Genomic DNA, 26789 nt, shown 5'->3' with positions numbered 1-26789 from the left:
CAACAGATTTAAATGAGTATAATGGTTAAACATTTAGCTGCTGATTCAAACTTTGGTGATATAAGTTCATTAAAAACATGGGCATTGGAAATCTAATTTATAGAGATAAGTTTGCATATTTCTCACCATCTTCTATTAAAAAGATTTCACAAGTCTCAGCCAGTATATTCTTTTTTGTTTTTAAATTAAAAATCCTCATGGCACCTTGAGTTCCAGGTTTCAGTGGGCCTATTCCTGGGACTTTTAGATTGGTCGACCTGCCGTTTCCCATCCAGGCTGGCTGGATAGTGTTATCTTTGCAATGAAGAGCCAGCATCTAGTTCAGTGATGAGACAAACGAAACTTATCTTTGGGATGTGCCTTGGGTCCCTTTCCAACCCCCTCCTTACCTGCCTGCAAAATGCTTCAAACTTGGCACAGTCACTCCTCGCATTTAGGAGATAGCTTTATTTTCCTCCAGTACTACCCATAGGCTTTATCATATCTCTTTCTGCTATGTTTCCCGCTACCACCACCACCACCACCAATTCTCTGCTTTGACTACCTCTTTGAGGCTGGGGATGTAAGCTTAGTGGTAGAGTGCTTGCTTAGCATGTACAAGGCCCTATGTTCAATCCCCAGAACTATAAAAAAAGAAAAATTCTTTGCAGCTAAGGTGACTAAGTGCTATTATTATGAAACTATCTCTTTTTAAAATATTACCTCTTTGTCCAATATTCTAAAAAATTAGGTTTTGATCTCAAGCTCGTCATCATTATTTTCACATGAAATGCTTTGGTGCACATTAAAACCATACCCATCCAGGCTGAAGTTGTGGCTCAGTGGTAGAGTACTTGCCTAGCACATGTGATGCACCAAGTTCAATCCTCATCACCACATAAAAATAAATAAAATAAAGGTCTTGTGTCCATCTCCCATTTAAAAAATATTGAAACACACACACACACACACACACATCCAATGGCCAAAAACAAGTGAATAGATACTTTGCTTTCCTAAAGATTTTCACAAGAACCTAATTTTTCTACCTTTTTCTCCTCTAGATTCTGTTTTAAATGACTTTGTTATGATGCACTGTGTTTTTATGCCAAATACCCAGCTTTGCCCTGCCCTGGTGGCCCAATATCCTTTTGTTGTGGTAAGTCCCTGTTTCCTTGAAGACACCCTATGTGTATATGACCTCCACCTGATTTTGCCCTCTGAAGGTAAGTCATGGCCAGATAGGGTTCTGCTTTCCACTCTTGTCAAACTCTGATTTGTCAACATTCTTCCCTGTGTCAACATTAACTCTCCCTAGCAGAGGTCTGTCTTGCCATGTTTCAGGATTTCCAACTTATTACCTGGGTGAAAAAGTGTGAAACAGCTTACCTGAGACTGGGTAACTTATAAAGAAAAAAAAGTTTAACTCTCAGATCTGGAGACTGGAAGTCCAAGATTAGACAGGTCCAATGGGTTTGTTATGTTACAGTACGAGAACCTTGAACTGTAGCAAGCTTGTGTGGAAAAGACAAAATATAGAGGTCAGCCTCACTATATAACAGCTGGCTATTGTAGTGATTAATCCAATCTGGAGAGAACAAGAACTCTCTCTTGCCAGTGAAAATTAAGCCGGTCCCATAGAGAGCAGAAGTAATCCATTCATTAGGGTGGTGCCCACTTGACCTATTCATCTCTTAAAAGTTCTACCATCTCAACACCTTTTTTATTCTGGGAATAAAATTTCAACATGAGTTTCAGAGAGGATAAACCATATTCAAGCCACAGCATTTGGGAAAGTGATGCTAACAAGAAGTATGCATGTTTATCTTGGAGTGCTGTTAGGAATAGTTTCCTTACCTTGAAGACAACTGTGTGTTTCTGATAGGCTGCCTGGCAGGCTGACCCGCCATCCGCCATGTTTTTCCTTTGGGCTGTGGTATTAACCAGGTTGCCAACCTGCTGAGATAAATGTAAGTCACCCTTGTGAGGTTATTCTTCTTTCACATACCTTCTAATTTAATGCATCCTTTCCTCTAGAGACGGACATTTGTTTTTTTGTTGGTATTTTTATTAGCACATTGACTTAAAGATACAAAACTTGAAGTTTATAGGGGAAATTCCTTTAGACAACCTGAAGACTGGGTTTGGAGGCAGCTTTTCAATAGTATTCTGAATTGACCAATTGATGTCTGGCTCAGAGCAAGCATTTGGAAAAGATAAGTTGAAAAAAAATAAGTGAATATATGACCTAGTTTCACCCTCAGCTTTGGGAGTTGTGTGAAAGTGTATTTTGCTGCTTTATTTTTAAAGCAATAAAAATTTGGATCCCAAAACACTTTGGCCTTTTTGAGCAGTTAAATGTATTGAAGGAAAGTGTCTCTTTTTTTCCTTTCATTTTTGAGCAATCCAATCAATGTTGGCATGTTTTTTTCTTTTACAGAATTATAATTGCCCTACCTGATTCTCATTTTCTTACCCATAATTCTCTTTGAAGTCAACAGAATGTATGAGGATGGGAGATTTGAATTGAATGTGCTACTTAGAGGGATCTGTGAGAGTGAGATTCGGTGTTTATTTGCCTGGAAACTATCTTTCCAAGTAATGACAGCTTAATGAGACTTACCTATATTATATAGTCTTTCTGGCTCATATTCAATTTTTCTCAAGTAAAATTAACACATTCAGGATCTTTCTGTGCTCTCTTCACTCCATACATGGTAGTCATTATTAGACCATTGAGATTTGTTGAAAGGAACAATAAAAACCACAGAGTTCAGGCAGTTTTTTCATTGTTTAGCATGTTGATAAGCTTAAGGCAGACCAAACCAAAAGAAGGGAGTCAAGCAGGCCAAGTCCTAGCATCTTTTTTTTTTTAATTTTAATTTATTTATTTAATCTAATTAGGTATATTTGACAGCAGAATGCATTTTGTACACAATTGCAGCACAACTCTTCATTTCTCTGGTTGAACATGTAGCTTCACACCATATGTGCAGTCACACCTGTACCTAGAGTAATGATATCCATCTCATTCCACCATCTTTCCAGCCCCCATGCTCCTTCACCTCCCTCTCTCCCCTTTGAAGCTCTATCTTCTTTACAATTCAAAGCCCCAATCACAAAGCTAGTATTTTTCTGCAAATTCTCATCTCTTTATTTTTTTAAAGATAGGAAAGAGAGAGAGAGAGAGAGAATTTTTTAATGTTTATTTTTCAGTTTTCAGTGGACACAACATCTTTTATTTTATTTTTATGTGGTGCTGAGGATCGAACCCAGCGCCCTGTGCATGCCAGGCAAGCGCATTACCGCTTGAGCCACATCTCCAGCCCTCTCATCTCTTTATTTTTTGACTTTTTCTCTTTCAAGAAGTGACTGAGAACGTTCAGATCATTTACTTCTATTTTGAAAATAGCTTCTGGGGGGAAGGTCCACACCATCTCAAATAGGGAAAAGTTTGGATAATGCTGTTGATGAAGAGGAGGGGAAGACAAGAAAGTGAACAATAGAATCAGTCACAGTGGACCTATGATACCCAGTCATTTTTTTAAAATATTTTTTTAGTTGTAGATGGACATAGTACCTTTATTTATTTTTATGTGGTGCTGAGGATCGAACTCAGTGTCTCACACGTGCTAGGCAGGCACTCTACCACTAAGCTACAGCCCCAGCCTCAATACCCAGTCCATTCTTTTCTCAGTAGACTGAGAAGATCAAGGGCGGCCTGATACAATCTACACTACCTGATGCCCTCAGCCCGCCTCCTTCACACCTGTCCCTGGGAGAACTTAGAGTCTCCTCATGACTCTATTCTGAATCAGCTCCCCCTCTGTGTTGGACACCATCCTAAGAACACTGACTTATATTAAACATACCACTTAACCTCTCAGGATCCTGCTGAGTTGGTATTAGTTTTATTTTACAAATGCAAATCCTGAAGCCCCCTAAAAATTGAACAGCATGCCCAAAGCAAGTGACAGAGTCTTCCAAGTCAGGATGCCAAGTCTGAAGTTTATCATTTTTTTCCTCTTTATTTCTTTGAAAGTTTATTAAATTTTGAATAATTCTATAACCTTCAATTAGAATTGAAGAGCACTTCTTGACAATGTATTACATGACACATGTTGATCTATGCTTCAGTTAGCTAAGACCAAAGTAGACCCATTTTGTTAGTACCAGAAAAAAATGCCTGGTAAGACTTCTATCTACCCCAAAAAATTACCAGTGTTTTTTCTGAATGTATTCCTTTAAAAATTTGCATTTTCACTTTCAATGGTTTCACCAATGTGCAAGACACTTAGGGAACCTGCTTTGCATATTTGCCCAACAAACTTAGGAATGTCACAACAGACCAGTGAAGAGGTCTAGTGGCAGGTCGGTCCTGCGGGGAGAACTGAGAAGGCAGCTTTAGGTCTAGGGACTAGTCCAGCCAGTGCCATCCAGTGGAATGTTTTGCAGTAATGGAAATATTTTATTTCAATGTTAACCCAGTAGCCACTAGCCTTAAAACTGATACTGAGAGGAACAGAATTTTTATTTCACTGCTACTAATTTAAATTTAAATGTCCACATAAGGCTAGTGGCTACCATGTTAGACAGCCCAAGTCTAGTACTTAAATACTGTAAATAAGAGGCTCAAACTAGAATTGTTCTTCTATAATGGCTGGGGAATGTGTCCCAGGAGGCCAAGAACTCGTCCTTCTGCACGTAGGCAGCAGAGAAGGGCTCTGTCCCCAAAGTCAAGTATGTGTTAGTGCTTTTGTGTTATACCAGAGACTTAGTTTTCAGTCCCCTTTCCCCTCAGGGAGGTGGTATGTGGATTCCTTATATATTCTGGTTTTCTAGTCATAAATAATACAAGTCATCTGTGACAGAACTGGAGGTGAAGAGACTCATCAGAAGGTGATGGAGCACCTCAGAAAGCTGAAGAGATCCTTGGAGATCCTCAGCCTTAGCAAGGAACCTGGGGTGCAGGAATTGAAAAGCATGCTGTTGGGGCAGATCTACTGCAACCCCCTCCCCACCAGCGCAGGGCCCTTACCTCATTCCCACCTCCTTGGGAAGGTAAGTCTGGTTGACCCCGCTTTGGTCACTGCTGACATCTTGGTCAAGTGAAAGCCAATACTTGACTACAAACTTCCATGGAAATTGCTGGAAAAAAAAAAAAAAAAACAGAGTAAGTGGAGAGACTGAGGTGAGGAGGCAAAACAACACATATGCATAACTGCTTAGCAGTGACCCCCAATCAGGAGAGATGTAGACTGCAAAATTGGACAAGTGGATTAATCCCCATGTTCTCAACATGGGACGCAGGGACAGTGAAACCCTTAACTGCATCCATGAATCACTTGCTTTAGCTGAGTGTTTTTCAAGTACTTAACATTTCTGGCTTTTCATAGCAGCCCTATGAAGAAGCCAGTATTTTTCACTGTGCTTTTTCCAAATCAATAAACTAGGATAATGAAAAATTATGATTTGCTCAGAGAAGGTAATTATTAGTACAGAAAAGATCTGAGCCCTGAGCCACTGACACCTATTTCTGTCCTTAATCCACATTGTGTGTCTCTTCCAATTTTGCTTTTAGCATAGAAAAGGATGGTAGAACTCTATTTAACATTAATATATCAGGCTTTTTATGTGCTAATGAGAGAGATTCTATTCATTAGATACAGTTTGGACATGATTTGACCTGATGAATACAAGTGCTTTATAATGAGTTTTTAAATCATATTTGTTCAATTTCTGTACTTTTCATCTCTAGCTTCTTTAATCTTTTTAATATCTGCATTTTTAAATTCAATTCATTTTTCCTTTAGTCTTAAAAGAAAATTAAAACCCTGTCACCTCTTAGGTATAACCATGGCTGATATTTTGGTGTGTTTCCTTCTTGTCTTTTTTCTATATAAATAGACATAGGTTTAAATATGAGAATGGGATCATACTGTAAATAATTTTGTATGATTTTTCATTAAGTAGTATTTTGTAAATATCTTTCTATGCCATTAAATATTTTATATGTCATTTCATAAATATAAACATTATCATCCTTAACAATAAGACATTCTCATTGCAAAAAATTTCAATAACTGCAAAAAGAAAAGAGAGCAAAATTCACCAGGCATCTCACCATTGTTAATAATTTCATGGAAAACATTCTGGAATGTTTAGGTTTGGGTGTTATTGCCAAATTGCTCTCTTATTGTCTTATTTTCTGCTTTATGATTAAACTCTTCCATGTTCTTGTTTGCACCATCTATAGGCTGACCTTTAATTCAATAAGTGATCACAACTAAGTTAATATTATTTTTAATTTTAATAGCTATCTGATTGATCCTGAGTATTTACACATCACTTACTTTATCTTTTCAATACCTGTTCCTCAAATGTGAAGACCAAAGGACTGGTATGTTATTTATTTCATTTGACATATAAGAGAAGTCAAGGCAAGGGAGCCAAATAACTACCTGAGAGTCTCCATATACTGACAGATGTTTGGAGGAAGTCTATGTAGCACTGATATAATTAGACTACAGTGGACATTGTGGTTGACTCCCCAACATGTGTGCCTGTCTTTCCACTCATAGTAATTGACTACTCTTGACAACATTACTTCTCAAATTGCAAGCCCAAGCTATCTTGGGGTAGTAGAATTCGAGGAGAGGCTTCCTAGACTTCTAGGTGAAAACATTTTCAATATTCAATACAGAGAATTGGAGGTCTGTGATCCAAATTGTCAGCAACAGCTATCTTGCCAACATGAGGGAGCCCTAGGATAAAGCTGAAATGAGCAGAGAGTCATCAAAAAATAGGGTCTATGATGACATCATCAGCATTTGGATTAGTTCTGAAATTTACCCTGTCAAGAGGTTTTCTCTTATGTCAGTGAATACAAGTCTTTGTTGTAAATGGACAGATTCTTGCTATTGCTGCTGGAATCTTAAGTATAAATGGCTTACATATAAACTTACAGAGCACAGTAATTATTTGGTTGAATATTTTCTAATTAGCTTACTAATTTTGTTCCGCCTAGTACATATCTTTTATGCTTTTGGCATGAAAAAATAATTTATTTTAGTTTCCTAAATTAAAAAGAAAAAATAGAATATAGACTTGCCCCTAAGTTTTAGCTAACACTACCTTTTATATATATTCATCCTTAGAAACAAATACTTAGAAACAAAATCCTTTTCTGAAAAGGCAGGTTCTCCCCCATCACTTATCACTCTGTGAAACTGACTTGAAGATGTTGTTTTTATAAGTTAAGTTGGGTTCTCAAAGAGGAATATATATCAAAATATGCTTTTCTTATAGATGAAAGATTTACAAAGCAACATTGGGTTTGAGTTTATTAGATGAAGTTAACTTTTTAGGAACATTCTTTAGATTTCTAAGAAAATTAATTTCAGCTTCAATATGGTTGAAGCCGAATTTGACCTTTGTAGTCCCCCTTTGATTCTGAAAAGTATATGATCTAGGTCACCATCAGAGTGGTTACTTCTACAGGTCTGCAATTTGAGAGTTTATTTCCAGTAAGGAAATGATATGATATGAACATGATATGCTCCTAAGAGGAAGATGACCTTCTTATCAGATATGCAGCAAAGTATTTTGTATACATTTCCTCAACCTCATAGCAACACTGTGAGGTGTTGCACTCTTTTAATTCTGGTTTTTACAATAATAAAAGTAAAACTGAGCAGCTCAGTAATTTGCCCCTAATGACACAGCTTGTAAATGTAGAAACAAGATTTGAACCCAGGCCAAGTGGGTTGCATTGGACTAAGTACAAACTCCTGGTTGGAGATTTTAAAAGAGAGCACCAAAGGCAAGAGATTTATAAAATCAGAGAATTCTTAAAAACCCATGGGAAAAAAATATTCTGAGCAAGAAAATGGGAGACACGTAAAGTAGTTGACAGCACAGAAGGTGATTTTGTGAGCTCAAAGTTAACACATGCATACAAGCACAGGAGTAACCTGTGTTGGTACAAATTCTGAAACTGTCATTGGAAATATTGTCAGAAATTTCCAGAAGGGGGTCAGTAATAAACCCCCAGTGTTTACTGAGCAGTTTATGTGCTGCAGAAGCAGCCACATGTGTGTTACCTATGTTATCTTATTTCATCCTTAACCATGTTCCTAGGAAGCTGACCGAGGAGGAAACCAATACTCTAAACAGTCAATGGACTTAGCAAGGATTACACCTTTTAAGTGGAGAAGCAGAACTTGAACTTGCATTCAGGGTAGGAATAAACTCAAGCAACAGAGAGTAAAGGGCAAAAGGCCCCATGTTATAGTGGGTAAAGAAAAAGCTCTGAAGTCAAAAGATCATGTTTAAGATCTGTATCTTTCAAGTTGCGATACTTGGCAATTATCCCCAAGCTCTGTGAGCCCCTTCTATATAATAGGGATAATTAGACTTGCCCTACCCATTCACCAGGTTGTTGCAAAGATCAAATGAGGCTATATGTGTGAAAGTACATTATAAACTTTGAAGTCCCACATGAATTTTGCCATTACTATTGGATACCATCATGAGAGGAATAGAGCATAATATAGAGTAGACAAAAGCTTCGTCTCATCAGTGGGCAGATGACCCCCAAAGTTTGTTTTCAGCTGCAAGCAGAGATCTTGTATGCAAAGCAGGGTTTTCCAAAACAACAACATTGAAGAGTATCAGTTTGAATGTTGATAAGTGTTTTATAAATAGCTGCATAATTAGCATGTACTTACTGCAAAAAGTATACATAATATTTTATTCCCTGTTGTAGGCTGTAATGAATCTGCTGCCTCTACATCCTAGGAGGTTTTCACTTTACTTTCCCTGTGATAATTTTAATACATGGAACCATTATTAGCTGAATTAAGAATAAGTAAATGAGCAGTTAAAAAAAATACAGAAAAATTACAGGTGCCTGTGGTGAGTAAGATAATAACTAGGTAAAAATATATGAAATAATTACAGTGTTTGAACGGCAGAACCGGCATGAGGAAAATGACTCAATGGAATATTAAGCCTGCTGTTGCAGGGTAGAAAGACTGTAGCCTGCACCGTGGCCTTCACTCTGTTCTCAGCCCTGATACGGTGCTGCACACAGATCCGATCTGGCCTCAGCTGAAGGAACTGGTCCAGTTCAATGAAGACCATCACTCTGAATGCTTGGACTGTAGATGACAAACCAGTGATCAAAGGGTCTATGAAAGATGTGCCAGATGCTTTGGTATTTGTGTAGACTTACTTTCCATTTGACACTGAATTCTTTCTGAGAATATTTAGGATGAATCTATGATCTGTATTTGACAACTTGACAAAATGCAACTATTTCAGGCAATTTCAATAGACGTCTAAAAGAGATATGATTTTTTTTTTTTTTTTTTTTTTTGGTGGTGCTGGGGATCAAAACCAGGGCCTTGTGCATGCAAGGCAAGCACTCTACTAACTGAGCTATATCCCCAGCCCTGCTAGGATATTTTTGAAGATTTTCTTTTGATCTTCTATATGTTCTAAAAGCCCAGTGAGATTGTCATGGGGTAAACAGAAGCTCCAGTACCTCGTTGTAACCATTTCAGACAGAATCAATTACATACAAAGTCTTCTCCATGTCCCCTAAGAAATTGACCCAACAGATAGTTCAGGAAGAAAACATAAGTGACCTGCAGAGGGGCAGAAGCCTGGAGCATGTGCTGGGATCCAGCTCTAAAAACAGCATCACCCTACTGTCAGTTTAGTAAATAAACATCTGTGAGGAGAAAGGCAAGACTTTGTTCAATAAATCAGGGGTTTGGGGTTTTTTTTGGTTTTTTTCTTGTTGTTTTGCCTTTTATTTCCCCAAAGGCAAAATACTTAACTTTCAGGAGAAAATAGAGAAGGCCCCTCCTGGTCTTTCTGACTTTGGTTAGTCCTACCTCCCAGGAGACTGTAGGAAGACAGGGTCACTCAGCCCTGGCTTAGGTACTCCACACTCTGAGTCAGTGCTACAATACTTGAACTTCAGAGAAGGAAAGGGAGGAATGAAGAAGGAAGGGAAGGAGGGAAAAATGAAGGGAGGAAATGTCTTGGAATTTTTGCTCCCCAAATGTAATTTATTCTTAGTAATTTTGTGAACCCAACCACTAATCTCTAGGCACTATTGCCACTGTGTGGAATCTGTAAAGACCTACTGTTTGCTCACTGGCAACTTTGGGCAGATCTCCTCTCTCTGAACCTCAGTTTCCTCATCTGTAAATATTTCCTCTTTAGGTTTATAGAGAGCCTCATATGATAATTTGAGCATCTTGAAGGTATTTTGTGAACCATAAAACTCTACACACATTAGAAGCATTATCATATTAATCCGTCCAACTCTGCATTCTGTCTTTTGTTGTGGACAACCAATTTCTACATCAGAAGACAAGAAAAATCTTTGTTCTGACCCACAGAGATGATTGCAGATGTAATTATCCTGTCCTGTGACCCTAGAGATTAGTCACAAGTGTGCTACTGAAGTATTTGCATTGCTTCCTTAAGTTCAAGTCAAGAAAAACTAGAAAAAAAATAATCTGGATTATAAGAATTATATTTACTTGATGCCAATTTGATGTTTCAAACTATTTCAGTCTCATACAACTAGGAAACATTTCCTCCCTCCCTCGATCCCTCCCTCCATCTCTTCCTCTCTCTCTCACACACACTCTCTCTCTCTGACACACACATTTAACACATCATCAGTGTAATATGTCAGGTATGTCAGAGCTGTGCCATCATATCACTAGCACCCAGCACCATGCCTTACTCAAAGTACTCTCTTAATTATTAATTGGTAAATCAATTTGAATGATTTCTTTGCCCAAGTACCTTTAAAACATTTGAGCATATTTTCTTTGAGAAGTGTATTAATTTACTTGAAAATACATTTACCTTTTAAAAACCACATCCACATGTTAATTGTCCTGTCTTGATGTTATTCTGCTAAATTTAGGCTAAGGCTCCTACTCTAAATACCAGCTTAGTGAAAGCTTCTATTCCTTCTAGATGATATTGCCATCCTTAAGTGATTCAGAATGTACTCATGCCTCAGGGCAGTGAAATATTTTTAAGATTCTAGTTTGTAGAATAACTTAAGGCACAGTGAGACTTTCTTTTAAAATTGATGTGACGATCAAAAGTTATATTTGTGGGCTGGGGTTGTGGCTCAGTGGTAGAGAACTTGCCTAGCATGCGTGAGTCATTGGGTTCGATCTTCAGCACCACATAAAAATAAAATAAAGTTATTGTGTCCATCTACAACTAAAAGATTTTTAAAAAGTTATATTTGTACATTTTCCACAGTACAAGGTGATCAGAAAGATGTCTTTCATAGACATTATTGTTTAGATCTAGAAAAGAGGATAGAGAGAAGAAATCCAGCCTGAGTGATCAGGGTAAAGAGTATGGATGTGACCCAAAGTGGCATCAGGATATTCTAGAAAACTGACTTTGGGAGTGAACTTGGCCTAGTACAGTCTTTGAAACATTCGATTCAGAGTTCAGAATCTTCACTGCCTCATACTTAGTGAGTTTGGTCCCTGCCCCCCATCTTAACCATTCCTACTTTCTCCTATGGACTCCCATGGTATGGAAATGTAAAAGTCAGTACCTGCCAAGGCTTGATACAAATCCAGGTTTCCACATGTCTTAGTCCATTCTCTTTTATTACACTAGGATGCCAGAGACAAGGTAATTTATCAAGAAGTTGATGTAGCTTACAGTTTTGGAGGCTGGAAATCCACATCTGTGTGGCTTTTGATGAGGGTTTTATGCTGTTCCATGTACATAGAAGCAGAAGGGCAAGCAAGCATGCAAAGAGGGGTGAACAAAGGAGCTGACCCATTTTATAACAACCCCCTCTAGCAAGAACTAATCTGTTCCCAAGAGAACTAATCCAGTCTCTCAAGAAAGACATTAATCTCTCTCAAAGGCTCCATCTCCTGACAGTTCCGCATTGAGCAATTTAATCTCAATGGAGTTTTGGTGAGGAAAAAACCATATGCTAACCAAGCACCCAAAAACACTGTTACCATAAAATTGAACAAAAGAGAGCATACTTTCACTTTGTTAGCAGTACTTGATTCTCTTTAGATCCACATTGCTTTAATGTTGTTGAATGTGATAGCTGAGAAAGAAGTTAAAAATTATTTCTTTTCACCTCCTCATTCCACAGGTGAGTACATGCAGGTCTACAGCTGCTAAGTGACTCACTCAAAACTCATTTAGCTAGATGATGACATCAAAGGAACTTAAAGCCTGATCCTCCAACTCTTGGGTGAACCAGTACCTAGATTTCAGTCAGTCAGGTATTACTGAGCTGGCATCCACTATGTCCCTGACAGTGCTGCTTCCTGCCACAGAAAATGACCATGAAATGGGCCCAGCATTGCAGCTCTTTGGAAAGAAAATCCAACTTATGAATGCATACCAAAGGGTTAATCAGAAAAGAAATAATTTTCACATAAAGTGATCTTTCTTTTTTTTTATTGTAAGCTCAGAGAGAATTGTAGCACTACAGGTTGAGCAATTTTCTTTTTTATGAATCTCTTGCTCAATTTATGAAAGCCATTTTGCAACCCATTTACATGCAGTAAACCTTTGCTTTAAGGTTCTGTCATTTACCTTGAGCATGATTATTTATAGTCTTTTTGGAAAAGGTCCTTTACTCGTTTTGCTCACAAGCACAGCGCTGCCACAAGGCAGTTTTCAATGGTGCCTTTTAAGTCATGGTAGTGAGCTAAGACATGGCCAGTCTTGCAGTGAGCTATGAGGCTCAGGACTGGTATGTGATGGGAACAGAACTAGCTGGAATCAGGAGTATTGCACTTTCTCTATATAATCTCAGCATTTTATGCTCCTTTTGTTACTGTTTGCTCACTTGTGGAAAGCAAATGACTCCATCTCTAGACTGGGAAATAGAGATTAACTGATGTACCTCGTGTGAAACTTGCAGTGCAAGTTAAAAATACTAAGTTTTGTTTTTGTTTTTTTATGAACCAGTTGTCTATAATACAAACTATTATGATCACTGAAAAAGAAAGGGTATCCTATCTAAAATATTTCTTGATGGCCTACTATAATTCATACAAGAATTTCAACCAAGAGCAGGGCCCTTTACTCTGGGCACAGAGTGGGCACTCAACCCAGTATTTCTTCTGTTAATGGATAAATACAATTTCTAGATGAAGTTTTCACTGTGCTAGGCACAGTACAGAATACCAGACAAATAATATGTCATCCAAGTTAGAAGGGGTTTATAATTAAGATGGCTAGCCATAAATGCCCAAATTGACAATGAAGCAGGTTGTAATTCTAGACAAGAGGAGAAGGTCTGGTGTAGTGTCTGTAGTCCCCACCAGAGGCCACTTCAGCATCTTCCTAATGCAGGTAAGCTGACCAGCCTCCAGCCTTGCTTGCCCACCATGATGTCTCTATCAGCTAGACTCCCAGCAGGTTAGACACCCACATGGAAGAGTTTAAGTGCAGTGTCATAAGGTATTATAGCGATGTGGGCAGGATTATAGAAACCATCAAGAGGTGGCCAGGTACCCCGAGACAATCAACAGCAGGTGACATTACCACCCAGGAGGAGAAGGGCAAGGCAGAGGACAGGCAGGGAATAAGAGCTACAGCTAGACACAACTAGAATATGGAGGACACATAAGTCCATGTGAAGCCCCATTCCTTGGGCCATTATCAGGTCCAAAGACAGCAGGAGCGAACCAGGGTTCGTGTGCATGTGGTGCAGGCACTTCATGTGGGCTGTCTCTTGAGGGCCTACAGGAGGAATTCAGTCTAAAGTTGGCATCTGTCCCTCCGCTGTTGCAAGCAGCCCAGTGGAATGAGGGTGAAATGGCTAAATGTCTTCCTTGACCCCTCGGCACTTACCATGCACAGCCTTCTCAAGGTACAGAACAGGAGAGAATGGATTATGCCCTCAACAACAAGAGACGAGTCATCCGCCTGGTTCTACAGTGGGCCGCCATGTATGGAGACCTCCTGCAAGAGGATGACGTGGCCATGGCTTTCCTGGAGGTATGCAGGCTTATTCCTTCCAAGAGCACACCTTTGTCCTGTAGTACAGGAACTTACCAGTAGCATGGCATCCTCCCCCCAGGGGACTGTAATTGCCAGTTCTAGACTTTGTTAACATGTCCATTTGTCAGAAAGGTACTGTAAATAAAAGAAAAGCATCCACATTATGCCACCACTCTAATTCAATAAGTAGTGACTTTTTAATGTAGTTTCATCTGGTCTCTTTCTCTTTGTGTATTTCGTAGGGTTGTAATCACATCAGTACCCATCATTTTGCAGGCTGCTTTTTATTCTACACATCAGAATTTTTCCATGTCAACACATTCTTTATGATTAAAAACTTCTAATGACCATTCATCAGCTATGCCACAGATATATTTATTTGTCCCCCGTATTGTTGAATATTTACGGCCTTTCCAGTTTTCATCTTCCTAGAATAATTGTGCAACGAACGTTTTTGTGCTAGTAGGTCTGTCCGTGGTTGCTTATGTTCCTAGAAGTAGGATTACTAGATCCAATGGTAGATGTTTTTGAGTGAAGTAGACATTTTTACTAAGGAATTACTAGCACAGGAAGTGGGAGGCAATACAGTATTTCTGATGGCGTGTGTTTACTTTGTGAACACTGCTCAGGCTCAGCTGCCCTTTTCCTTTCTTTGGTTCTTTCCCCACAGTACAGCACTGGCCTAGGCACTGAGTCCTGGACTACTGTAGTCCTCCCACCCATGAGGACGTGACCCAAGACCCCCAGTGGAGACCTGAAATCAGATAGTACTGAACCCTATTTCTTTTTGTTGTTGTTGTTCTAATTAGTTAGTTATATATAACAGTAGAAACCCTATTTCTACTATTTTATTTCCTATACATATATACATATGAGAAAGTTTTCATAGATTGTGCACAATTAAAGATGAACAACAATAATAGAATAATTATAATTATAATAAAAATTATTTAAAATTTATGAATTGTTTTTTTCTGGAATTTTCCATTTACATTTCCAGACTGCAATTGACAACAGGTAATGGAAAGCAAGTCCATGAATGGGGTAGGGGGATAACTGTACTCTCTCCTCCAAAACTTATCAAGGCTCTTACTTCTATGTAGGTGAAAGACAGTGTGGCTTCTTTCAAAACTTTATGGCCTGTGTGTTCTAAAATGAATTCTCAAGAAAAACATGCTCCCTCTCTCTTCTTAAATTCTGTCATTGCGGGGGAAAATGTACGATGAAAGTCCCTCAAGGCTGTGGATATAGTATTTTGAAAACATAAGGAATGGAGTGGACCATCCCTGCGGAGTACAGGGCCTTCTTGCCGGTGAAACATGGCGGTAGTGACCCTGCATTGTGTAATTCTCTCATGATCTACTGTGAAGGCCACCACTCCTGAGCAGGGCAGGGCATAGCTGGGGCTGCTAGGTGATCAGCTAAGTTCCCAAGAAGTCAGCAGAGTCCCAAGTTGGTGGCACAAACTCAGCATAAACTCAGTACAGTGCTGAGGCCATGCCTGAGTTTACCACCAACAATTAATCACATGGGTGGTAAATGTTAAATAAACAACAAATACTAGGATAACATTGAAAATGAATAATAAAATTTCCCTGAAAAAATTTGAGAGGAAAAAGTGTAGACACTAAAATTGTCTAACACACTACATTGTATTACATCAGCGTTATATAAATAATTCTTTTGAATTATTTTTTAATTTTTATTTTTATTGTAGTAAAATATACTATAAAATTTGCCCTTCTAATCATTTTGAGGTATATAATTCAATTCATTCCATTTTGTGCAGTCATCACTGCTATTTCCAAACTTTTTATCATTTGCAATTTTGAACTTGAACTTATTGTAGTGTTTTTTGTTTGTTTGTTTGTTTTTCCTTTTTCTCTCCAGTTCATGAAACCATCATGGTCTGGTGATGCTAGTGAGGCAGACGACATAGGGACATGTTTTAATTGCTCTCTACAGAAGTGTGCCCCTTTTGCAGTTCTTGTTAAAAGCCTGTGACCTTTGCCAATTACAGGAGTTTTATGTGTCTGTATCAGATGATGCCCGGATGATCGCTGCCCTCAAGGAGCAACTCCCGGAGTTGGAGAAGATTGTCAAGCAAATGTAAGGAAGGGCTTGGCTTTGGGGGTGTGCTCTATCAAGTAAGTGCCTGCCTTGCAATCAGAATACCTTCTGAAAAGTCCTTTGCCTGCAGAAAGGTTAAAGATGGTCTTGTAAGAGACCCAGTGTTGTGATTTGAGCAGAGGAGCCCAGGGCCAAGTAGCAATAAGGCCAGATGAACACAAAGACTGAAACTATGGTCAGCTGCCTTCTATGCCAGAGCGCTGCCACGAAGAAGCCTGAGAGGGAAGAGATCCTCATATGGATAGTCCAGGTCAATAAATGTGGGTCCCTGCAATAAAATGGTCAGTTGCATTTTAAGAAAGCTTGAGAACAATTACTTAGATGGAAAATTCACTTTCTGCTGCCAGAGCTATTGATGGCAAATATTTGTGTACAGAAGGTTTTCACACGCTGTTACTTTAATTAAATATTGGAGAATGCTCTCCGAGATAGACTTTGAAAGCTAGAAATCCTGGTGTCTGAAAATCAGTTCTGCCCAGGATCTGCCTGTGATGAGAACTAGTATCTTTGACAGCAAAGATAGTGTTAAAATGAGGGAGACCCATGTTGCCTCCCAAAGGGATTCTATGATATTATTTTCTAAATATATAAAAGGTTATATAAAAGTAAAGCCATCTGGGGCTGGGGTTGTGGCTCAGTGGTAGAGTGCTTGCCTAGCACATGTGAGGCACTAGGTTCAATCCTCAGCACCACATATGAATAAATAAAATAAATGTATTGTGACCATCTACAACCAAAAGTATTTTTTTAAAGTAAAGCAATCTAAAATAATAGTAATGTATTAAATAATGTGCTTTTTCTACTTCTCGTAGTTCAGAAGATGCAAAGGCTCCACAAAAGAAGGTAAGATGCATCAGTTCAGATTCTCTCATTTTCTATTCCCTGTAGAATAACAAACCCCCGTTATATGACAGTATATAAAGTGATATATTTTTTATAAATAAAAACTATATTTGCTTCATTCCTTAACTCCTATTGTTTCTCAGATGCCTTTCTTCTGAGTTGCTAGCGTGGGCTGGTCAGTCCCCCTGATGGCACTCCCTGTGGTTATTGTTTTTATAGCACAAGGTTCTTTTGCAACAATTCAACACAAGCGATGAGAGGGCCCAGAAGCGCCAGCCTGTCCGTGGCTCTGATGAGGGTGAGAATTCTCTTCCAACTCCTGCTTGTGTAGGCTATTTATTATGCCCCTGGAATCATCTCCTTGAACCCACAGAAAAACTCTTCTTGAAGGTGCCCTTGTGCAAGCCAGTTATTTATGTTCTTGAAGTCCTGTGCCAAGTGCTAAGGTGCTTGTCTGTACTTCCCTGACTCTGAGTGTCCCCAGCTGCCACCTTCATGTGAAAGAAATGGAGATTACTTAGGGCTGAGATGTCATGCAGCCTCTGGGACTAGCAGGTAGGAAGGCACCTGGCCTATTGCAGATGCCTGGGAGAAGGTGTAACACCAGGGCTATCAGCCGAGGAGGGCTCCTTCCCAGGGAGAGCACTCAGGCCTGGAACCCAACCTCCTTACCAGGAGGTGAGGGTGCTAACTTTGTTGTTTGGTTGCCAAGATTTCTCCAAAGAATCACAACCATAAATAATTATAATAATAAAATTTTCAAGTCACCAATGAATCTTATAATCTATGAGTGCCTCAAAAGGGTGATAGGAGCTGGAGTTGCTTCCAGGATTTTTGTGTTCAGAGGTGAGCCCATGAGTGCCATATGCCTTCTACTGTGCTAACTACCAACTGAGCTGTGTGGCCTGGCCCCCAAACAGCAACCCACTGAAGCAAAAAAGCAGAATATCAACATATGCTAATGGCCTTATGCAGAAGCAGTCCAGCTCAAGAGTGTTGGCTCCCCCAGCCATGCTGGATATCAGTAATCTAATAATCAGCCCACAGTATAGCACTTCCTCTGTCATGTAAAAGAAAGGCTGGGGAGAAGGGCAAACCCAGAACATTGGCCTAAACATACCTCTCATTTTTTCCATAATCTATTTGTGGGTATTTTATAAATATCTGCTGCTTTTTAAATTGGGGGTGGAAGCCACATGTGCCCCTATTCTTAGACCAGTGCTAAGGTAAGCCGTTTCGGAAGGGGGAAGGCACAGGCATAGATGTGTACAAATAAACACCACAGCAAAACACCAGATGATGCAAATTTGGGAGGACATCTTAATATTTTGCCAAGTACCCGGGTTTTCTCAAGAATACCCAAGACCTTACCTAACATAGGCAAGGCCCTGGATTCAGTCCCTAGTATTGCAAAAAAGAAAAAAATAAATAAAAGAACTCCAGAGACCAATTTAGCACATTGTTGACTATACTTGCAGTGTTGTTTAAGGTCTATTGCATGGACCACACCTATACCACCATTCGGGTGCCTGTGGCTGCCTCGGTGAAGGAAGTCATCAGTGCAGTTGCGGACAAACTGGGCTCCGGAGAAGGCCTGATCATAGTCAAGATGAGTTCTGGAGGAGGTAACAGCTTTCATTAGCATTTGGTGCTTTTGCAAAATGGGGACACCTAAATAGAAACCATGCATGGCCATCCCAGGGTGACCCAGAAAGGTGACTTGGGGCTGTGTGTACTCCCATGAATAACAGAAAGAGTATAGGTGAAGATGGGCTGGGTGAGTGCCTAGATCCCCTTTCTTATAGGTAGTCACTGTAAAGCGGAGAGAGGGAAAGTGATTTATGTGAGGCAGTTGTAAGTACATGGAAGTCAGCCTGGAGTTCTTTCATTATAAACCCTTAAAAAAAAAAGAAGGAAAAAAAAAAAAAAGCTGCAGGTCTCAGAGCCCTGTGAAACATGGGCCCTAATAGGGAATCTATCTCAATCAACTGAAGGCTCTAGACTTCTCCAAGCCTAAGGTTAGTGGTGGTCTATCACTTGTTCCTTTGTGCTGATGATGGATGGTTCCTCGTTAGCCGCCCCCCAGGTTACAATTTCTCTCATTGTCCCTGATCACTCTATGCTTTCCTGAAATGCCATGTGTTCATCTGTCCTATGTGTACTTAGCATGGCTAAGACGGGACAGAATGAGCCAGACATAGCCTGTGTCACTGAATTGCTCCCCCATCAGGGAGGAGATAGACAGTAAATAAACAGGGATGCTCCATGCTGGCAGGAATCTTAGGAATAGGCAGGCATGTGCAGCAAGAGGCCAAAGAGAGGAAAGGGGAGGTTAATTTCCTTAGTAATGATTTGTAACCATTGCGGGAAGGGGGTTCTTCAGAAATAGGTGGAGCCATTTCTACCTTGTATCAAGGCAAATGAGTCCACTGATGTAGGATTTTAAAATGCATGTTGGATTCCCAAGATAGCCCCTTCCATTCCTGCCCGAGCCACTCAGGTCCAGGATGTCTGCCCTTGCCAATGCCATTGTCACATTCTTCCTGTAGCTATCTTGGGCTCTTCCTTATTTCCTTTAGGTCTTTACCAAATGTCTTACTGAGACTTCTCTCCTTCCTTTACTTGCCTGTCTGAACTGTTCACTCCCCAACAGTATTTCCTAGCCCTTCCAAGCTATAGTTTGTTCCCTTGTCACTTCTCATCTGTCATGTTCCTTGTCTGCATCCCCTTCTGTGCTATAAGATCTTCCTGGACTGGGCTGTTTTTTTTTTTTTCCATATTGTTCCCTTTTGTATCCCCAGAGCCCGAAGCAGTGTCTGACACATTATAAATGCTAAATAAATTTTTATTTATTAAGAGAACTGATTTTTTTAAAAAAATGCAGCAAGTGGTTGAATGTAGTTAATGCTATTGCCCTACAAATTAGGGAATATGTGAAAAAATAATAATAATACATTTTGCAACTAAAATCATGTGGTATTTCTGAAACCCTCTAAGTTTTCTAAAAGTTATCTTCCCATCTCCTAAGTGCTGGGCCTTATTACCATGTAGAAACATAACTTGTTATATAAATGGCTGGTGCAGTTTTTATATATAATCACAGCTGCAGCACAGAACTGGGTGAATTGACCCTCAGGTATTTCAACTCCTGTTGTGTGGTCATTTCTGATGGCATCCTGAGTGTCGCGTAGCTGTGTGAAAGCCCTGTCGTTTTTATTCAGTGGGTCCTTTCAGTCTTGCATTTTATGCAGTCGCTCTGCGTGTTCCGGTAATTCACAGAGCTGGCAATTTGTTGGTGTGATTAGGGCAGTGCGGCAATTCTCAGATGTATTTAATAGGCAATCTCTTGCTTTTTATGTTCACAGAAAAGGTGGTGCTCAAACCTAATGATGTTTCGGTATTTACGACGCTCACCATTAATGGACGCCTGTTTGCTTGCCCGCGAGAGCAATTCGATTCCCTGGTAGGTGTGGATGGCCTCCTTGGAGCCACATCTGCAATCAGAACAGCCTGTCTGGAGCTTCCTTTTACGGTCACATTGAACCTGGGTGCTAAAATATCTTGAAGGCTTCTTGGTTTGTTCTATACTGAGGCCTGTTGGGAAAGCCTCAGGTCTCCGTTTGCGATGCACTGAGCTTTAGATTTTTGTTTATGGAAATTAGCTGAGCAGCCATTCTGGGGGCAGAATGCAGCTTTCTGTACTCCTCATTGTCATTCACTTCATTTAAATGTCCTCGATGTGAATATTAATGTTAAAAATCCTAATACTTAGACCAGGATGAAAATAATCTTTGTTAAGAGCAAGATGTTGCTAATTGTAAGACTTAGATTGCCACTTAGAGGGATGTAGAAATGCACTGTGGCAAAACCACCCTTGATGTAAGAGAAATGCTCTTTCCTGAAAGTGTTCTCTCTGCCTTGTAGGAAATGCCAGAAGCCAGAACCCTTCCCTAAGTCTTCAAAACATTTGTTCCCAGCCACACATAACTTTCCATGAACAAAACTATGTGTTCATTTCTATTTATCCTATAAAAATTAGGCATGGGAATGAGTAGCTGTTAAAATATCTTAGAAAGTCTACAACACCAGTTCAGAGAGTTGAGAAACTAGTTTTCTGGACTTTGGACACACAGGGCTTTCCCTTCTAAGGGAAGGACTACATGAGAGGTAAACTGTATGGAATTTCAGGAAGATGTTTCAATACCCTAAGAGTACATAAACAGGTTTCAAGTTTAACCAAATCAGCTTTCTAGGTAACTCAAGAATCTTGGACTGGTGGTTTGACAGAGCACTTGCTTAGCATGTGTGAGGCTCTGGGTTCAATTCCCAGCACCAAAAAAGAAAAAAAAAAATCTCCTCTTTGGAATTTTAGTGCTTATTTTTCCTGATTATGATCCTGATTTCTGATTTGGGGAAAGTCATTTTTACAGTATCATGTATTTCTTTGGAGAAGAACTTCACAAACATGGGATTTATCCATCGTGAACCTTACTGACCACTCCACTTTCCTCAGCCATCAGCACCAGAAGATCAGAATCAGCTCATGTGCTTTTCCTCTGCATTCATTGCTTTTTTTTTTTTTTTTTTTTTTTTTTTTTTTTTTTTTTTTTTGTGGTGCTGGGGATTGAACCTAGGACCATGTGCATGTGAAGCAAGCACTCTACCAACAGCTATAGCCCCGGCAGCACCTTCATTGTTTCTTAATAAATATCTCCTAACACTGAGGGATAGGAAAAAATGTCACAAATGAGTCACACTTCCTCTCCTGGAAATGAAAGCCGGTCTCACTGGGGCCCTATGGAAGATGCTGTGTGACATGTTTACCTTGCAGTGTGCAAGGGCCTCTCTTGCCAACTGGCTCTTGGCTGCAGAGACAAACGATGTGGGGGATAGACAGACAGACACGTGGACTGTCTCCAGCTCCCTGTGGGGCAGATACTAAACTTTTTAAGCCTCTGTTTATTTGCACACAATCCTGCAGCTTTCCAAGTTCTTAGTCCTTGCTTATCTTCCATTTTAAGTCCTGAGTAGGTGAAAGGAATGTACTTTGCCACAAGCACCCTGGACAGGAACTTCTTCCCTGAGGGTGCTCTGCTGTTCACTGCGCTCACAGTAGGGAACCTTACTGGCCACTTTGCCAGAGCCCTGGGGTTCCTTTTCTAGCTTGCTGAAGTTTTCCTTGGAGGACAATATTTCTAGGAAGAGTTATGTAGGGGATGACTCCACAGTACAGAATGTCGTCCAAACCCTTTGATCTATCAACACATACTTACAAAGTGTCTGCTCTGTGCTCAGGGCTGTGCTAGCTTCTGTGTCCAAGAGGACAAGTGCCCCAGCACTTCTGTCCTTAGGACAGTTAACAGTAAAATTAGGGAGAGGAGACGGACGAACCCATGGAGCCTGAAGAGAATAAGTGTTAGTGTTAAATTGTGTTATCTAAAATTAAGAAGTGTGTTGGCATCTAGCCTAGTGGTTAAGGGCTTGGACTTTGGAGCTTTCCTTTCTGGACTTCTTATGTAAGTATAAATGTAGTACAAAGCAGATTATAATAAATCCCACTATGCTGTCATTTTGTTCTGCTTTTGATCCATCCACTGCTTCCTTAGATTTTTGTACCAACTATATCATCACAGCCATTGTGGATGATTCTGGTGCTGGGATGGTCTCAAAGAAGGCTCCATCATGGTCCATGTACCTCAGAGAGCTCACAGTGTAACCAGTGGGAATCCAATGTAGTAAATGTCATCACAGAGCTCCACACAGTCTGTGTAGTGCAGACCCTGACGGAAGCTCTGCTGTGCCTCATGTAGGAAGCCTCCACAGGAATATCTATGAGAAATTGGCCCACTGAGATGCTTCCCAAAGAGCCCAGGGTCAGCCTGAAAATTCCCCCACTCCTGAGAGAGAAGCAGCTTGCTGCTTGGAGCACCTTGTCAGTGAGCTCCGGAGGAAGGGGTCAGCTGCCTTTTGCCAAGAAAGAGGGCGACTTGGTGAACCCTGCCCACTCAAAGCAGAGAGTCTCCGGGGCTTTCTGTTACTCTGTGAAGGGAGACAGGGATAACAGACCAGCATCCATGACCAAAAGACCTTGGCATCTTTCTAATTACTATAATCTGCTTGGGAGATGTTGGGTTAATTTATCCTCTATAAAGCCTCAGGTGGAACCAGTGGGCAGCCAGGTAAACTGAGTCTCTGCAACCTCAGGGAGAGGGCAAGCCCAAAGTGTGGGTGCTGTACACAGGAGTAGAGGTACTGAGTTCACAGCAGCAGCTGCAGGAGGGGAAGGAGAATGTGGAGAGCCAGTCTCACCTGAAAGATGGTCCTAAAACCTGAAATTTAAACTCTTCCCTATCGTTTCTACCTAAGGCCTCCCCGCCTTGGAAACCATTGTCCTCGTTGGCTGCCATGAACCATTTTTCCATCAGTTTCCAGTTGGTTCCCTGTTTTAGAACCTTGGAATCATTGTCCTGCCTTCCTGTTCTCTGTCCCCTGCATACAGTGAGTCAGGGACAACACTCCAGGTGTGCTGAACACACTTTCCTGAAAATTTGTATTGCAAATTTATATCCCTTCTGAAAAGTGAACTAATCTGGGAAAGGACCCCCTCTCTGCTGGTGTTTATATATTGCGTTTAAATCATTCCCACCAAAGCCTCTTAAGAAGCCTAGGGATTCAGACCCCAATTTACCAACTAAGGAATTATGGCCCAATGTACTAGAGCTAGAAACAGTCAAGAGATTAAGGGATCAGTCCAAGTCTCTGTAGTTACAGTGGGTTGATGTTTAGTCTGTTGCTCTCTAAAGCTGACACTCACCTGGTCTATGATCTAGTCTATTCCAATGTCTGAGTTATTAATCCATTCCTCAAAGGACTTTCTAAAAGCTGCTCAAGCTGTCCATTTTGTCCCCCTATGCTCTGCTCCTGCCAAGCAGTTCCCCTGATGACTTCCCCACCTCCATGCCTTCCTGGTCATCCTTCATCCTACAGTAAATCATCTAAATACTCAGGGAAAAGCTTGCTCTTCTAATCCAATGGAGTGGGTCTGCTATATCTTTCAAAGCCAAACTTCTTCCTCCAAGAACCTTTTCAAGCCACACATTCATTGCAAATATCCAGTAACTTTAAAAGTCTCATTCAGGTTTCCCCACCTGTTTATCTCTGTACCTGGGAGTCCTGTGTGTTTGTATTTCCATTTCTTTAGATGTGTAAATGAAGCTCAGCAGCTGAAGGTACCCATGTGCAGTGTTGTGCTTGCTAGTCAGGACTGACTCTTTTACACTGTGAATTTGATTGATGTTCTCTTAGGCTTTAGCCTCTTAGATGCAGGGACCACCTACCTACTGAACATTTAATTTCTTTAGTGTAGAGGTAATTTATAGAATATAGTGTTTTTGGTGATCATGATGAAGATGATAAAACATAACATCAGTACTTCTGATATGAATATTGAATATACAAATATTGAATATATTAATATGGTTAGCATCATATTGGGAAATATTAATTCACTTTTGTTATTTTGTAATGTATCTACTGCCTCTTTCATATATAGATAGATATTAATGCATTGTATATACATTTCTTTTGTCTCTGTATCCTTTCTTTCTAAGGAAAAGAATTCTAGATCATTTTTCACAAAAGAAAAATGAGATAAGTAAGTAGATGGAAACTTTTGACCGAGGGTCTTCCAGAAAGTAGCAATTTGGTGTGTTAATTTGTAGCTCCAAACAGTACAACCCTGTGAATATCATTCTCAGTCTCCCAAATGCCAGGGGTTAGAGGAATGGGACATTGTATGTGACCTCAGTTCCCTGCACTCTCCACCTCGCTGCCCCAGGCAGTGTGTTAAAGATGGAGACACAGTGACTTGACCAGTCACCAGCAGCAGTAAGGAGCACTGTGGATAAAAGTCTAAAATTGCCCTGGCAGATCCCTTCGTAACAGCGTCTGTGGGAAATAGGAGGGAGAAAGTCTCCCAAAACTTCATCCATCTTTACTAGGGAAAGAGGAGAGTTTCTAGGGACCTCCCAGACCCAGCAATAAGAGAACCTCTTCAAGTCACCCTTCGCTGAATCTTATTTGCTGGGGTCCACATTTTTCAGTCGTGGAATGGCTTCTAAGGATGGTGGTACCATAGAGACAACACCAAAGCAAGTAGCATTAAGAGTAATGGCATCTTTCTCTTGAGTAAAAGTTTCAAGATATTCCTGGAAACATTTCCAGAATCCTTTGCCCTCAGAAAACCCCTGAAAATATTCAGCACTATGCTTTTGTCTGTTTTGAGATTCTGAGATATTTTTGCATTATCATCCACAGACTCCTTTACCAGAACAAGAAGGTCCAACTGTTGGAACAGTGGGAACCTTTGAACTGATGAGCTCCAAAGATTTAGCCTACCAGATGACAATTTATGATTGGGAACTCTTCAACTGTGTGCATGAGGTAAGGTGCCCAAGAGGGTGCATTAATAGATGCAATAGCGACTTTGAATGAAGCCCCCTGGCCTTGCTCAACTCTGTGTATTAACATGTGTTGCCATATGGAAGCCACATGACAGGTTTTTTTTTTCCATATTGTGTTTATAAATAATGCCTGTTATGAAGTCTTTAAATATTAAAGAAATTTTTTTATGGTGCTGCGTTACGTATGCTATGTCTTCCTAAGTCTATTAAGCCAGTAACACCTAGTTTATGTTTATGTATTTAACAGGCATCATAGAAGCCCTTCATATTTGCAGGGCATGTCGCATCCCGGTCAGTGATTGAATTCACATTTGCTGACCGATAGAACAAATTGGAGAAGCCAGGCTGGCTGGTGTTTTGATTTAAAAACAAATAAGTGAAATTGTTTTTCTTTCTGTTCTAGCTGGAGCTAATCTATCACACATTTGGAAGGCATAATTTTAAAAAGACCACAGCAAACTTGGATTTGTTCCTGAGGAGGTTTAATGAAATTCAGTTTTGGGTTGTCACTGAGATTTGCCTTTGTTCCCAGCTCAGCAAACGTGTTCAGCTCTTAAAAAAATTTATTAAGATTGCAGCCCAGTAAGTATCTTTAACTTGGGAAGAGAACAAAATCTCTGAGCTGTGTTTTCATTTGTTTTTCTTAAACTACACCTCAAAAGAGAAAAACAGAACATAGGAACTCCTTGTGCACAAGGACCAGCCATTAGGGGCTCACAAATAACTGAATTTTTGTAAAAGAAAAATGAATTTCTCCTAATTTTTATAATAATTGACATCCCTATATAAATTTGCATCGTTCAGCATTAATTCTAGAATCAAAACTATGACCTTTTCTTTTTTTTTTTTTTTTTCTTTTCCTTTGTTCTGAACTACTCAGAATTTTTTTTATCTTCTTTGGTTCTTCCAAAGTTGCTTTGCACAAAGTCGTTGAAGAGGCTCCTGAAATCAATGTCCAGCATGACACATTCTCACCAGGAGAGGGCAGTGGAGCATGCTAGTACAACAGCACATCCAGCTCAGCTAGAATAAAATCAGTAAAATGCATGAAGGCGAGCTAACCTGGTACAAGAAAATCATCTCCATAAACATCAGAAAAAGCAAACATCTTATAAATATTCTATTTAACAGCACTTCGTGGGAAACAATTTATTTACTGCAGGGGCCAGTTAGATTTCTCCCTGACATGAATTTAATCTTCCCTGGCTATTTAGATATGCCTGACAACCTCCTGTTTACTTCCATGTTTTTGGTATCACCACAGTGCTAAAAATAAAAAGCTAAATGTGGCCTGTGGCTGTGAGACTCCTCTCCTTTCTAAAAGCAGGGAGAACT

The 26789-nt window shown here is 40.0% G+C and overlaps 1 protein-coding gene across 6 annotated transcripts in view; it reads left to right on the top strand.

Annotated features, from left to right (window-relative positions):
* Window positions 1-26789, top strand: part of Rapgef4 (Rap guanine nucleotide exchange factor 4) — a 221420-nt gene that overhangs the window by 171601 nt on the left and 23030 nt on the right. For all 6 annotated transcript variants that reach the window (XM_027946021.2, XM_071619070.1, XM_071619068.1 and 3 more), the window contains 9 exons: window positions 1044-1122; window positions 13866-14016; window positions 16040-16128; window positions 16962-16992; window positions 17212-17290; window positions 18471-18617; window positions 20358-20455; window positions 25309-25434; window positions 25858-26036. In XM_027946021.2, coding sequence (XP_027801822.1) covers window positions 1044-1122; window positions 13866-14016; window positions 16040-16128; window positions 16962-16992; window positions 17212-17290; window positions 18471-18617; window positions 20358-20455; window positions 25309-25434; window positions 25858-26036 — 979 coding nt within the window. The remainder of the gene's footprint in view (window positions 1-1043; window positions 1123-13865; window positions 14017-16039; window positions 16129-16961; window positions 16993-17211; window positions 17291-18470; window positions 18618-20357; window positions 20456-25308; window positions 25435-25857; window positions 26037-26789) is intronic.

Source organism: Marmota flaviventris, chromosome 11 (genome assembly GCF_047511675.1).
Source record: "Marmota flaviventris isolate mMarFla1 chromosome 11, mMarFla1.hap1, whole genome shotgun sequence".
NCBI lineage: Eukaryota > Metazoa > Chordata > Mammalia > Rodentia > Sciuridae > Marmota > Marmota flaviventris.
Note: the sequence above shows the minus strand (reverse complement) of the source record. Positions and strands in the feature narration are given on the sequence as shown.